This window comes from Euprymna scolopes, chromosome 45 (assembly GCF_053919585.1).
Source record: "Euprymna scolopes isolate OS-2025 chromosome 45, ASM5391958v1, whole genome shotgun sequence".
Lineage (NCBI taxonomy): Eukaryota > Metazoa > Mollusca > Cephalopoda > Sepiida > Sepiolidae > Euprymna > Euprymna scolopes.
Window position 1 is genome coordinate 37,114,354 of NC_136526.1, and position 15,738 is coordinate 37,130,091.

Genomic DNA, 15,738 nt, shown 5'->3' on the forward strand with positions numbered 1-15,738 from the left:
TTTATAACTTGTTTTTTTGGGGGGGGGGTGATGAATTTATTGAAAATTGTTCTGCAATGTTTTTTTTGTTTTTTTTTGGCTGTGATCTTCATGCTGTGGCATATTAGGTGTTTGATCGGGTCTTGTTGTTCTTCACTGATATTTTCCTGACCATCTTCCATACTTTTTGGTTTTAGTGTCTTCATTTATTTTTGATACATAGTTTTTCCAGGTGTTCCATTTTGATTCTTTGATAGTTTTCCGTGCTTTTGCTCTGCTGTTTTTGTGTATGTCCAAATTATCTTTTGTCGGATTATTTTTCAATTTTATTAAGTTAGCACGTCTTATTCTTATGGCTTTTTTGCATTCTTTATTGAACCAGGGTTTGTCATATTTTGGGGATGTAGAACTTTTTAGTGTGTTCTCTTCAGCAATGGATAGTGGCATATTACTGAAATAGGGAATATGTTCTGAGTTTGTATTTGCTTTGAGTATTAATCTATGTTGGCATGCATTTTGGAATTTTTCCCAATTTGATTTTTGTATATTTCAGTAGGGCATTTTGTCTTCTAATTTGAGGTTCTTCTTTTTCCAGTATAATTGGGAAGTGGTCGCTTCTGCATGTATCGTGTGTTCTCCAGCTATCGTCCATATATATGGTTGGGTCACATAATGTTAGGTCTATTGACGATAATGTTCCTGTTGCTGGGGCCCTGTCGGTGGGGCATTAGAATACGCCGACTGGCCCCCTGCAGAGGGTAAAAGTCCCTCAATGGGGCTCCTGGATATGACCTATATCCAGTGGTGAGGCCCCAGCTTGTGGGCTTTGGGGAGTGTGGAGCCACCCTTTAATTACCATTGCTCCCAGGTCCACTCTGACCCGGAGTGGTAGTACCTGTTAGGGTCCCAACTATGGGTTAAATAGAAACCAACGTAAAAACAACAAATATATTCTATTAAAAAAATTTTTTCTTCAAAATCTTTGGATTCGGCATTAAATAACCCGGAAAGGGTGGATATGCCATAAAACAAAAACAACCAACCAAATCCTGTTGCTGGATGGAGGTATGTGTTCGCTTTGTAATTGAGTAAACATAACTGGTTAAGGTTGATTATTTTTTTCCATGATTTGGCATTTTTTTGTTTTTGTAACTGCTCCCATAGTTCGTCATAGCTAATAAAGTCGCCCACCAATAAAAAAAGGTTTTGGTAGTTGTTGGATTAGATTGTTCAGTTCTATTTTGTCTATTGCTTCATTTGATGGTATATAAAGTGAGCAGAGTGTTTTCGCTTCGTATAGTGTTGCAGTTATTGCAACACCTTGCATGTTTGTTTTGAAGTTTACTGCGCTGTGTGGAATATTTTTTATTTATGAGTAATGATGCCCCACCAGTAGCCATGTTTGATTTTTTGTTTATGTGGTTGTATATTGAGTAATGTTTTATATTAATTCTGTCATTTTCTTTTAAATCTGTTTCTTGTAAGCAAATTATTGCAGTACGAAGGATTTTGATGAGGAGTATTATTTCTTAAATATTAATTTTTAGACCTTATATTCAATTGTAGTATTTTATTAGCCATGACATGTTAACTGCTCGGCCAGCAATAATGAGTTACTGAAAGAAGTTTGAATTTATTTAATTAAGAAGAGAACTGACAGGTGCCCGCACTAAATGACGTCAAGTGGAAGTCGTAGAGTTAACATTTTCTGCAAGCGTTACAATGATGACGATGTAAGCAATAGCTATTCAGCAGTAAACATTTTCTGCAGGACAGTTTTTAATGAGGTCAATAACCCGGCTTGTTTGTTTTTACCTAACTTTGGGGAAAAACAGCTCCCCCGTTTATTAGAGAAGCGGCTCATCTTGAAATGAAAGCAACCGTCTGATATGACGACGGTAAGCCGACATTGACCAAACGTTTTTGTTTTATTTTCTTGTTTTGGGTTGTTGACGTTATTGTCAACTTCCATGGTTTTAGTAGTTTCTTACTTGTTTTTTGTTTTAGTTTGTGATCGGGATGCATTCGGGGGTGGGGGGGGGTCCTAGTTTGTTTCATTTTCTTTCTTATTGATTCTTTCTTGGACCGGTGATTCTTTGTTTTCGGATGTGCTAGGGATTTGTAGAAATTCTATTTTTGTTTCGTTTGATATTTTTTTGTTTTGGTTTATTTGATCTTTGTTTTGATTTATTTGATCTTTGTTTTGATTTATTTGATCTTTGTTTTGATTTATTTGATCTTTGTTTTAGTTTATTTGATCTTTGTTTTGGTTTATTTGATCTTTGTTTTGGTTTATTTGATCTTTGTTTTGGTTTATTTGATCTTTGTTTCGGTTTATTTGATCTTTGTTTTGGTTTATTTGATCTTTGTTTTGGTTTATTTGATCTTTGTTTTGATTTATTTGATCTTTGTTTTGATTTATTTGATCTTTGTTTTGATTTATTTGATCTTTGTTTTGGTTTATTTGATCTTTGTTTTGGTTTATTTGATCTTTGTTTTGGTTTATTTGATCTTTGTTTTGATTTATTTGATCTTTGTTTTGATTTATTTGATCTTTGTTTTGGTTTATTTGATCTTTGTTTTGATTTATTTGATCTTTGTTTAGATTTATTTGATCTTTGTTTAGATTTATTTGATCTTTGTTTTGATTTATTTGATCTTTGTTTTGGTTTATTTGATCTTTGTTTTGGTTTATTTGATCTTTGTTTTTATTTATTTGATCTTTGTTTTGGTTTATTTGATCTTTGTTTTGATTTATTTGATCTTTGTTTTGATTTATTTGATCTTTGTTTTGATTTATTTGATCTTTGTTTTGGTTTATTTGATCTTTGTTTTGGTTTATTTGATCTTTGTTTTGGTTTATTTGATCTTTGTTTTGATTTATTTGATCTTTGTTTTGATTTATTTGATCTTTGTTTTGATTTATTTGATCTTTGTTTTGATTTATTTGATCTTTGTTTTGATTTATTGGATCTTTGTTTTGGTTTATTTGATCTTTGTTTTGGTTTATTTGACCTTTGTTTTGGTTTATTTGATCTTTGTTTTGGTTTATTTGCCGTTTGTTTTGGTTTATTTGATCTTTGTTTTGATTTATTTGATCTTTGCTTTGGTTTATTTGATCTTTGGTTTGATTTATTTGATCTTTGTTTTGATTTATTTGATCTTTGTTTTGATTTATTTGATCTTTGTTTTGATTTATTTGATCTTTGTTTTGATTTATTTGATCTTTGTTTTGATTTATTTGATCTTTGCTTTGGTTTATTTGATCTTTGGTTTGATTTATTTGATCTTTGTTTTGATTTATTTGATCTTTGTTTAGGTTTATTTGATGTTTGTTTTGATTTATTGGATATTTGTTTTGATTTATTTGATCTTTGTTTTGGTTTATTTGATCTTTGTTTTGGTTTATTTGATCTTTGTTTTTGGTTTATTTGACCTTTGTTTTGGTTTATTTGATCTTTGTTTTGGTTTATTTGACCTTTGTTTTTGGTTTATTTGACCTTTGTTTTGATTTATTTGATCTTTGTTTTGGTTTATTTGATCTTTGTTTTGGTTTATTTGATCTTTGTTTTTATTTATTTGATCTTAGTTTTGGTTTATTTGATCTTTGTTTTGATTTATTGGATATTTGTTTTGATTTATTTGATCTTTGTTTTGATTTATTTGATCTTTGTTTTGGTTTATTTGACCTTTGTTTTGGTTTATTTGATCTTTGTTTTGATTTATTTGATCTTTGTTTTGATTTATTTGATCTTTGTTTTGGTTTATTTGATCTTTGTTTTGATTTATTTGATCTTTGTTTTGATTTATTTGATCTTTGTTTTGATTTATTGGATCTTTGTTTTGATTTATTTGATCTTTGTTTTGATTTATTTGATCTTTGTTTTGATTTATTTGATCTTTGTTTTGATTTATTTGATCTTTGTTTTGATTTATTTGATTTTTGTTTTGATTTATTTGATCTTTGGTTTGATTTATTTGATCTTTGGTTTGATTTCTTTGATCTTTGTTTTGGTTTATTTGATCTTTGTTTTGATTTATTGGATCTTTGTTTTGATTTATTGGATCTTTGTTTTGATTTATTTGACCTTTGTTTTGATTTATTTGATCTTTTTTTTTATTTATTTGATCTTTGTTTTGGTTTATTTGATCATTGTTTTGGTTTATTTGATCTTTTTTTTGGTTTATTTGATCTTTGTTTTGATTTATTTGATCTTTGTTTTGATTTATTTGATCTTTGTTTTGATTTATTTGATCTTTGTTTTGCTTTATTTGATCTTTGTTTTATTTATTTGATCTTTGTTTTGATTTATTTGATCTTTGTTTTGATTTATTTGATCTTTGTTTTGATTTATTTGATCTTTGTTTTGATTTATTTGATCTTTGTTTTGATTTATTTGATCTTTGTTTTGATTTATTTGATCTTTGTTTTGATTTATTTGATCTTTGTTTTGGTTTATTTGATCTTTGTTTTGGTTTATTTGACCTTTGTTTTGGTTTATTTGATCTTTGTTTTGGTTTATTTGATCTTTGTTTTGGTTTATTTGATCTTTGTTTTGGTTTATTTGATCTTTGTTTTGGTTTATTTGATCTTTGTTTTGATTTATTGGATATTTGTTTTGATTTATTTGATCTTTGTTTTGATTTATTTGATCTTTGTTTTGGTTTATTTGACCTTTGTTTTGGTTTATTTGATCTTTGTTTTGATTTATTTGATCTTTGTTTTGATTTATTTGATCTTTGTTTTGGTTTATTTGACCTTTGTTTTGATTTATTGGATCTTTGTTTTGATTTATTTGATCTTTGTTTTGATTTATTTGATCTTTGTTTTGATTTATTTGATCTTTGTTTTGATTTATTTGATCTTTGTTTTGATTTATTTGATTTTTGTTTTGATTTATTTGATCTTTGGTTTGATTTATTTGATCTTTGGTTTGATTTATTTGATCTTTGTTTTGGTTTATTTGATCTTTGTTTTGATTTATTGGATCTTTGTTTTGATTTATTGGATCTTTGTTTTGATTTATTGGATCTTTGTTTTGATTTATTTGATCTTTGTTTTGATTTATTTTATCTTTGTTTTGATTTATTTGATCTTTGTTTTGATTTATTTGATCTTTGTTTTGATTTATTGGATATTTGTTTTGATTTATTTGATCTTTGTTTTGGTTTATTTGATCTTTGTTTTGGTTTATTTGAACTTTGTTTTTGGTTTATTTGACCTTTGTTTTGGTTTATTTGATCTTTGTTTTGGTTTATTTTACCTTTGTTTTTGATTTATTAGACCTTTGTTTTGGTTTATTTGATCTTTGTTTTGGTTTATTTGACCTTTGTTTTGGTTTATTTGATCTTTGTTTTGGTTTATTTGATCTTTGTTTTTATTTATTTGATCTTAGTTTTGGTTTATTTGATCTTTGTTTTGATTTATTGGATATTTGTTTTGATTTATTTGATCTTTGTTTTGATTTATTTGATCTTTGTTTTGGTTTATTTGACCTTTGTTTTGATTTATTGGATCTTTGTTTTGATTTATTGGATCTTTGTTTTGATTTATTGGATCTTTGTTTTGATTTATTGGATCTTTGGTTTGATTTATTTGATCTTTGGTTTGATTTATTTGATCTTTGTTTTGGTTTATTTGATCTTTGTTTTGGTTTATTTGATCTTTGTTTTGGTTTATTTGATCTTTGTTTTGGTTTATTTGATCTTTGTTTTGATTTATTTGATCTTTGTTTTGGTTTATTTGATCTTTTTTTTTATTTATTTGATATTTTTTTTTATTTATTTGATCTTTTTTATTTGATCTTTGTTTTGATTTATTTGATCTTTGTTTTGCTTTATTTGATCTTTGTTTTGATTTATTTTATCTTTGTTTTGCTTTATTTGATCTTTGTTTTATTTATTTGATCTTTGTTTTGATTTATTTGATCTTTGTTTTGGTTTATTTGATTTTTGTTTTATTTATTTGACCTTTGTTTTGATCTATTGGATCTTTGTTTTGATTTATTTGATCTTTGTTTTGATTTATTTGACCTTTGTTTTGATTTATTTGATCTTTGTTTTGATTTATTTGATCTTTGTTTTGATTTATTTGACCTTTGTTTTGATTTATTTGATCTTTGTTTTGATTTATTTGATCTTTGTTTTGGTTTATTTGACCTTTGTTTTAGGTTTATTTGATTTTTGTTTTATTTATTTGACCTTTGTTTTGATTTATTTGACCTTTGTTTTGATTTATTTGATCTTTGTTTTGATTTATTTGATCTTTGTTTTGATTTATTTGATCTTTGTTTTGATTTATTTGATTTTTGTTTTTATGTATTTGATCTTTGTTTTGGTTTATTTGATCTTTGTTTTGGTTTATTTCAGGATAAGTGTTCATGTGTTATGGTATCTGTGATTGTAGGTTTTATTTTGATTATGGATTTTTGCCAATCATTTGGGCAAGTTCCATTCATTTTTCAATGAGTATGTCATATTTATCACTTTTTTCTGTGATTTTTTTTCTTTTTTTTTTGTAACTTTTGTCTCCCATATATCTTTTGTCTCCCATATAACTTTTGTCTCCCATATATCTACAATTTTCTTTGCTACAGGGAATGAAATATTTTCTTTTACCGTCATAATTTCCTTACTTTTTTCCATATATTGCAGGTCCTTGCATAGGCAGGATGATCCTTTGCACATTTGCATTTTTTGTGCATTCATTTGTGCGATAGTCAGGGTTTTTTTTTTTAGCACGCTGGTCGGTTGTAACATACAACCACATGATGTCCAAACTTCTGCCATTTCTGACATCATAAGGGTTTGGTATAGATACTTCTACTTTTTCAATTCAATAACCAATTCTTATCTCCTATGGGGCTTCTGGTGAATTAAAGGTTATGATGTCGGCGTTTGTTAATATAATGTTTCCATTCTTTTTAATGAATACTCTTTTTATGTCAGTTACACCTTGGGATTTTGGTTCCATTTTTGGTCTCCTGACAAAAGGAGGGTGGACCTATAAATTCACCCTTGTCTGTTCGTCTGTCCGCACTTTCTCAATAACTACATATTTTTTTAAGTTTTGCACAAACATTAAACATGATATAAGTAAAAAAAAAAAAAGTAACAGTACGGATTTTCTGGGAAAACTCCGGTTGCCCCCCCCCCCACCACCACCCCGGGGGGGGGGGGTACCTTTCAGGTTAAAATGGCTAAAATGGCTTATTAAAAAAAAATTGATGCCTTAGATTTTTATAAAACTTTCTGAAAAATTGTAACTAACTGATTTCTATATAATTTTGCTTGTCTATACTTCACGATAACTCTTGGTTGTGCCCCAGGGGCTCTTTTAGGGCTAATAAAAACACTCCATTTTTGGGACTATTTTACCATATTTGTCCAAAATTTTCTGTGTATGTCTATTTAGCAGTTTTGCATGGTGCTGAACTCAAATTTACATATGTTAAGGCCTAAAACTGCACCATTTGTTCATTTTCACCAGGATTTGACGTCCCCTGGGGACTTTTGGGGCTAAATGAGAGTGGAGGGTGCAAATCCTGAACTTAGTCATTTTTTTCATGCCTCGTTCACTGTGCACTCATGCGGAACCATGCCTGCTTCACTTGTTTTGTTGGGATTAATATAAATTATATAATATTTATATTCTCTTTAAGTTTACAGGAGCTTTTGGCTTGTAAACCTAATTTTTACTTCTTGAGTTTATATATATACTAGCAAAAGTACCCGTCGTTGACTGGGTTCAAAAACAGCCTACAGAAAATGGACTCTGATTTATGAAAGTACTAGCAAGGGGTACCCGGCGTTGCCCGGGTGTTTGGAGATGTGGTGGGGTGGGGGGGGGAGGGTAAAAAAAAAAGTAAGTATGAGGATCGAACCCGAACCCTTGAGGCAAAGTTGTAAATTAACGTGTGAAAAAAAAAACGTGCGACGTTAACCATTGCCCCACCGCGAGATGCTAACGGAAACACGTTTGAATTTATTTAATCACTTGGATTTAGCAGGTGCGCGTTTTAATGAGTTAATGAGGTCAAGTTTGACTGCGGGATTTCATTTACTGCTGAACGCTTCCCCCCCCCCCCAAGATGTTATAGGAAAAAGACTAACCCACATGCGGCGAGCGACAAATGTTGAATATTTATCTTCCCAAAATCAAGCAAATGAAATAGACAGGTGAGCTTTGTTGTTAAGTGTGAGATATTACGATTTATATGTGATATAAAATGTTTTAAAAAGTTGTTAAGCGAGCGACCGCTTCTCTGAGAAAAGCCTTTTGTAGACACGCAGAAAAAGCGAACACACATACATACATTTTCGCTTTTATATTTATAGATATTATATATATATATATATATATATATATATATATATATATATATATATATATAATTTAATGTCGCTATTCCTTTGTTTAGGGATCATATATTTTTCATATTTTATAAACTCTTTCTTCAGTCTTTTTGATTCAACGGTTCAACTGTCTCAAAATTCTATTGTGGTCTTGCTTAATCAATTTTTCCTAGGTTGGTCAACCCGTTTATAACAGATTGAGGTCATACATATATATGGTTAAAAAAAGCAGAGTTATTGCTCCATCAAATTGTATCGAAATACTTACAGTTTTATTAGATGCAGTTAACTCGGTCTTTTTCTCCGATTGACTAGAGATACTCAGACCAACGATACGATGCCAGAAATCTGGTAGAAAAAAAAAAAAGATAGGAAAATCATTTTAAGAAAGCAGAAAATTATGGTGGTTTAAACAGCAGACTACGATGACGAAGGACGGTCTGGTCTGCCAGCCACTATGATGGAGGAAGGTCTAGTCTGCCGGCCACTATGACGAAGGAAGGTCTAGTCTGCCGGCCACTATGACGAAGTGAGGTCTGGTCTGCCGGCCACTACGACAGAGAGAGGTCTTGTCTGCCGGCCATTACGACAGAGAGAGGTCTTGTCTGCCGGCCACTACGACAGAGAGAGGTCTTGTCTGCCGGCCACTACGACAGAGAGAGGTCTTGTCTGCCGGCCACTACGACAGAGAGAGGTCTTGTCTGCCGGCCACTACGACAGAGAGAGGTCTTGTCTGTTGGCCACTACGACAGAGAGAGGTCTGGTCTGTTGGCCACTACGACAGAGAGAGGTCTTGTCTGTTGGCCACTACGACAGAGAGAGGTCTGGTCTGTTGGCCACTACGACAGAGGGAGGTCTGGTCTGCCGGCCACTACGACAGAGAGAGGTCTGGTCTGCTGGCCACTACGACAGAGGGAGGTCTGGTCTGCCAGCTATTACGATGGAGAAAGGTCTGGTCTGCCGACTACTATGACAGAGAGAGGTCTAGACAGTCAGCTACTACGATAGAGAGAGAGGTATAAACTGCAAACTATGACAGAGAGAAGTTTCAAGAGAAAGCTATGATGAAGAGAAATCTGGACAGCAGGCTACGATGAAGAGGTTTTGACATAAGGTTACAATGAAAAAAGTTTGGGCAGGAGACAAAAAGCTTTAGACAGAATATCACAGAGATTTCAACAGAAGATATGAATGAAGCAGAGAGATTTAGACAGATGGCTATGAGGTAAAGGGGTTTAGGCAGAAGATCAAAGATTGGTTTAAACAGAAAACTATGATATATTTGAATAACACCAAACATAGTGCCATTGTTAATTAGTGAGGGTTTACTTTTTTTGTTTTCTATGGAAAAAATAAATCATTAAAGAAGAAAATCTCACAAAGAAAAGAAAACCAAAATACACTTCTAAGCTCTAATTCTAATGTTTTTTTTTTTCTGCCCCACCCTTTATTTATTCCTTTTATCTTATTTATATTTTTTAAACATACAGTTAGAGCTTAGGAGAAATATACTTTAGAAGTGTATTTTGGTTTTCTTTTCTTTGTGTGATTTCTTCTTTAATGGTTTATGTTTAAACTATAGGAAAAAAGAAAAAAAGGCATTTGTACAGTTTAATCAAGACATTAAAAAATGAAAATATCGAAAAAAAAAAAAAGGTTATATTGTACGTATCTGTTTTGGACTGAAGATCTCCGAAAAAAAAAAAATTTCACTTAATTTGATCGAATAGTTTTTTTTGTTTTTTATTTACAGCGGAAAAACACGTTTTTATGACAGCGCGTTGAATTTTTTTAACACTCCACGGGGGAGATAACTCAGTTTAAAGCGCCGACACTCCCTTCCCATCTTTAATACTAGCTCTTCTTCCTAAAAATCGAACCTCTTGCTCAGTATCATAACAAATTGTTTTTTTCACTGTAAAAAAAAACAAACTACTTGATGAAATTTAGTGAAATTTTTTTTCAGAGAACTGCATTCCATAACATATTTTCATTTTTTTTTAATATTTTGATTAAACTGTACAAGTACAAAAAAAAAAGCAAACCCTCAACAATTAATAATGGCACTACGTTCAGCGTTATTCAAATGTTTTATAAAATTATGTACCCATTAAAATCTATACATATATATATATATATTAGCAAGGAAACCCAACGTTGTCCAGGATTGAATGAGGATCAAGATATGTTCCACCTTCCATATTTTATTGTAATTAAAATTGGTGAAATCGCTTATTTTTCAAACTGATTAATTGCCTGCTCTAGTTAGAGACATAATTCTGTAGTGTACCGAGAAGAAGCTTCACATGCCTCCCCACAGTGACAAAGTCCACAATACATTATAGTCCAAATTGCACTGTAGAGAATATGCTGTTGATTTTATTAAATTATCTGTAAATAATCGCTACAAATGCTTGAATTAAAGCTTAAAATGCAAAAGTTAATCATCATAGTTCCATTTCGAATGCACCCCTGTCTTATAAAAGAATTGATTTTATAGGCGAGGCCTTTCTGCTTGTGCAGGGATAAAACTTTTCAAATGCACTTGTGGTGTTAGGCTGTATAAAAGGGTTAACTTTGTTCAAAATTGGACTTTCTTTAATCGGATTTTTTTGATTATCAATTTTCGATATCGGACACATTCTGATATGAAACCTACTTTAGAACACCCACAGTCAGATCAAGTACATTCGTGTGAAATTAAAAATTTGGCCCAACCATTTCGGAGTCCATAGGTAATGAATTCACACACACACACACAAAGTTCTTATATATATATATATATATATATTTCTGTGGATATATACTTTATTTCCTTATAATATGTACCAATCCTTAATTAAGAAGCTCAATGTAATTACAGAGAAATATAATGAATGAATAAATGACAAACGTCTATATTCCAAAGTTCATGATGTTGACCATCTTACAATTTATTCATTTAACTCAGTTGACATTTACAATTCTTGGCAGTATCTGTTTCGTAGCACAAAATCAATCACTTAATCATATCAATTTTTAATCATGTCAAAACGCACTTTATTTCCTTTTGGTGGATTGATTGTTGCTATTTCTTCTGGTGAGTTAAGGGCAAAATAGATTCACTGATTGATATAATAATCAAGAGATTGATTTTGTGCTACGAAGCAGATACTGTCAAGAATTGTAAGTGTCAATTGAATTAAAGAAATAAATTGTAAGATGGTCAACATCATGAACTTTGGCATATAGACTTTTGTCATTCATTCACTATATATATATATATATATATATATATATATATATATATATACACACACACTTCAAGAACAAAGTAAAATGACGTCACTCACCGGTTGAACGTTTAATATTCGATGCATGGAGTGTGACTCTCTTGACAGGATCTGACAATAAAAAAAAAAGAAAAATGTTTATCAATATTGAATAATAAAAAGAATGTTTATTTGACTGAATAAAAAAAAATAAAATAAAAAGAATGTTTATTTGACTGAATAAAAAAAATAAAATAGAAAGAATGTTTATTTGACTGAATAAAAAATAATAAAATAGAAAGAATGTTTATTTGACTGAATAAAAAATAATAAAATAGAAAGAATGTTTATTTGACTGAATAAAAAATAATAAAATAGAAAGAATGTTTATTTGACTGAATAAAAAAAATAAAATAGAAAGAATGTTTATTTGACTGAATAAAAAAAAATAAAATAGAAAGAATGTTTATTTGACTGAATAAAAAAATAAAATAGAAAGAATGTTTATTTGACTGAATAAAAAATAATAAAATAGAAAGAATGTTTATTTGACTGAATAAAAAATAAAATAAAAAGAATGTTTATTTGACTGAATAAAAAATAATAAAATAGAAAGAATGTTTATTTGACTGAATAAAAAAAATAAAATAGAAAGAATGTTTATTTGACTGAATAAAAAAAATAAAATAGAAAGAATGTTTATTTGACTGAATAAAAAAAATAAAATAGAAAGAATGTTTATTTGACTGGATAAAAAAATAAAATAAAAAGAATGTTTATTTGACTGAATAAAAAAAAATAAAATAGAAAGAATGTTTATTTGACTGAATAAAAAAAATAAAAAAGAAAGAATGTTTATTTGACTGAATAAAAATAATAAAATAGAAAGAATGTTTATTTGACTGAATAAAAAAATAAAATAGAAAGAATGTTTATTTGACTGAATAAAAAAAATAAAATAGAAAGAATGTTTATTTGACTGAATAAAAAAATAAAATAGAAAGAATGTTTATTTGACTGAATAAAAAAAGAAAATAGAAAGAATGTTTACTTGACTGAATAAAAAAAATAAAATAGAAAGAATGTTTATTTGACTGAATAAAAAAAAAATAAAATAGAAAGAATGTTTATTTGACTGAATAAAAAAAATAAAATAGAAAGAATGTTTATTTGACTGAATAAAAAAAATAAAATAGAAAGAATGTTTATTTGACTGAATAAAAAAAAATAAAAAAGAATGTTTATTTGACTGAATAAAAAAAAATAAAAAAGAATGTTTATTTGACTGAATAAAGAATAATAAAATAGAAAGAATGTTTATTTGACTGAATAAAAAAATAAAATAGAAAGAATGTTTATTTGACTGAATAAAAAATAAAATAAAAAGAATGTTTATTTGACTGAATAAAAAAAATAAAATAGAAAGAATGTTTATTTGACTGAATAAAAAAATAAAATAGAAAGAATGTTTATTTGACTGAATAAAAAAATAAAATAGAAAGAATGTTTATTTGACTGAATAAAAAAATAAAATAGAAAGAATGTTTATTTGACTGAATAAAAAAAATAAAATAGAAAGAATGTTTATTTGACTGAATAAAAAATAAAATAAAAAGAATGTTTATTTGACTGAATAAAAAAAAATAAAATAGAAAGAATGTTTATTTGACTGAATAAAAAAATAAAATAGAAAGAATGTTTATTTGACTGAATAAAAAAAGAAAATAGAAAGAATGTTTATTTGACTGGATAAAAAATAAAATAGAAAGAATGTTTATTTGACTGAATATAAAAAATAAAATAGAAAGAATGTTTATTTGACTGAATAAAAAATAAAATAGAAAGAATGTTTATTTGACTGAATAAAAAATAAAATAGAAAGAATGTTTATTTGACTGAATAAAAAATAAAATAGAAAGAATGTTTATTTGACTGAATAAAAAATAATAAAATAGAAAGAATGTTTATTTGACTGAATAAAAAATAATAAAATAAAAAGAATGTTTATTTGACTGAATAAAAAATAATAAAATAGAAAGAATGTTTATTTGACTGAATAAAAAATAATAAAATAGAAAGAATGTTTATTTGACTGAATAAAAAATAATAAAATAGAAAGAATGTTTATTTGACTGAATAAAAAATAATAAAATAGAAAGAATGTTTATTTGACTGAATAAAAAAAAAATGAACTTGTTTGAAAGTTTAAATACAATAAAATGTTAAACCAATAAAACCTACCCGCCTTCTGGACAGAAATTAATCAGGAATAGGGCAAGCATATAGTAAACAAATATTGAATTTATAGTGAAACCAATGGTATCTACTCGATTGGCATGTCACAGTAATGAACATATCCAAAAATTATGAAAAACGATGAGGTAGAAAATTAATTATTAATGAAAACAATTTTTGAAGACAATTAGCGAAAATTGAGTTTTGCTAAACAGGCCTAAGATTTTCAAAATTTTCAGAAAATAATTATCTCCCTTGTTACGATTCAAACTCTCTGGTTTCTTCTTTTAGCAAAACTCAATTTTCACTAATGTTTAGACAAATATTTAAAAGAAAATTTTTTTTAAAAAACTATCCTTTATTATTAGAATTTTTAAAAATTTATTTCATCCAATATATATTTAAACAAAAATTTTTCTCAAACAAAAAAATAAATCCCATGCTATTAGAAATTTTAAAACAAAAATAAACAAAAATTTTCTCAAAAAAAAAAACAAAAAAAAACACACACACATTCCATTACTTTGACAAGTTTAATTTATTTTGTGTAAAAAAATATATAAAAAAAATTCTATTTTCTTAATTTTATTTTTAATTCAAAAAATGTTTGGATAATTAATGTTCCTTATTGTGACATTTTTAAGTAAGATTCAGTGAATTTCAATTTCTCCTCAAGATTCCTTAAGCTTAAGCCTCACATTTTAGACATTTTCGAGAATCAGAAACAAGTAATGGTTGATAAAAATTGGAACAAGAATATTATATACAGTAATATTAATAGAATTGTATCTTCATTTTAATTCTTATAAGAACATGTAAGTGTTGCAAAACTTATACTCTGAGTTTTACCTTTCCTGGGACAAGTATTTCTTTAGTTTCTCTCTCTCTCTCTCTCTCTCTCTCTCTCTCTCTCTCTCTCTCTATTTATATAATTCAAACTCTACTGTGTTTGAATATATGGTTAAGTGTTAGTTTTACTCATTTAGAACTGCTTTAAAGCTTCTCTGCTCACTCATTTTGCGACCAAATTTCTCAGAATGTGTAAGGAACGTAGCAACAGTTTTTGTTTTTTTTTGATTGGCTGTTAGTTATCATAGCAACCAAATCTATTACGCCACCTCAAATCGACTGGGAACGGTGGAGATGATGTAACAAGATATAAAAAAAACTGTTGCTAATAATTCACCGCTGTCCTGATCTGTCGCTCAGATGTACTGTCACTAATAATTAAACGTAACAAGTGAAACAGAGAGAAAATATTTCAAAGAAAAGCCTGAAAAAAATCATAGATTATATAGAAAAATTCGAGCATGAAAAGTAATATGGTTAAGCTTAAACATGGAAAAGTAAAGGATTAGTTGTTAAAACTGGAAAAGAAAAGAAGATAGTCTAGTAAAAAATATAATAAATTTATAATTTAAAATATTGCAGCATTAAGAATTTTTTTTTAAATATTGCTACATTAAGAATTTTTTTTTAAATATTGCTACATTAAGAATTTTTTTTTAAATATTGCTACATTAAGAATTTTTTTTTAAATATTGCTACATTAAGAATTTTTTTTTAAATATTGCTACATTAAGAATTTTTTTTTAAATATTGCTACATTAAGAATTTTTTTTTAAATATTGCTACATTAAGAATTTTTTTTTAAATATTGCTACATTAAGAATTTTTTTTTAAATATTGCTACATTAAGAATTTTTTTTTAAATATTGCTACATTAAGAATTTTTTTTTAAATATTGCTACATTAAGAATTTTTTTTTAAATATTGCTACATTAAGAATTTTTTTTTAAATATTGCTACATTAAGAATTTTTTTTTAAATATTGCTACATTAAGAATTTTTTTAAAATATTGCTACATTAAGAATTGATTATAGAATGTTAAAATGAATTTTTTAAAAAATTTTTAAT

General features: G+C 27.8%; 1 protein-coding gene across 5 annotated transcripts in view; it reads right to left on the minus strand.

The window, feature by feature from the left end:
* The window catches only part of LOC145269449 (glyoxalase domain-containing protein 4-like), a 119,704-nt gene that overhangs the window by 15,664 nt on the left and 88,302 nt on the right, over positions 1 to 15,738 (minus strand). For all 5 annotated transcript variants that reach the window (XM_080125123.1, XM_080125124.1, XM_080125121.1 and 2 more), the window contains exons 6-7: positions 11,667 to 11,717; positions 8,603 to 8,682 (exon numbers count right to left, since the gene is read on the minus strand). In XM_080125123.1, coding sequence (XP_079981249.1) covers positions 8,603 to 8,682; positions 11,667 to 11,717 — 131 coding nt within the window. The remainder of the gene's footprint in view (positions 1 to 8,602; positions 8,683 to 11,666; positions 11,718 to 15,738) is intronic.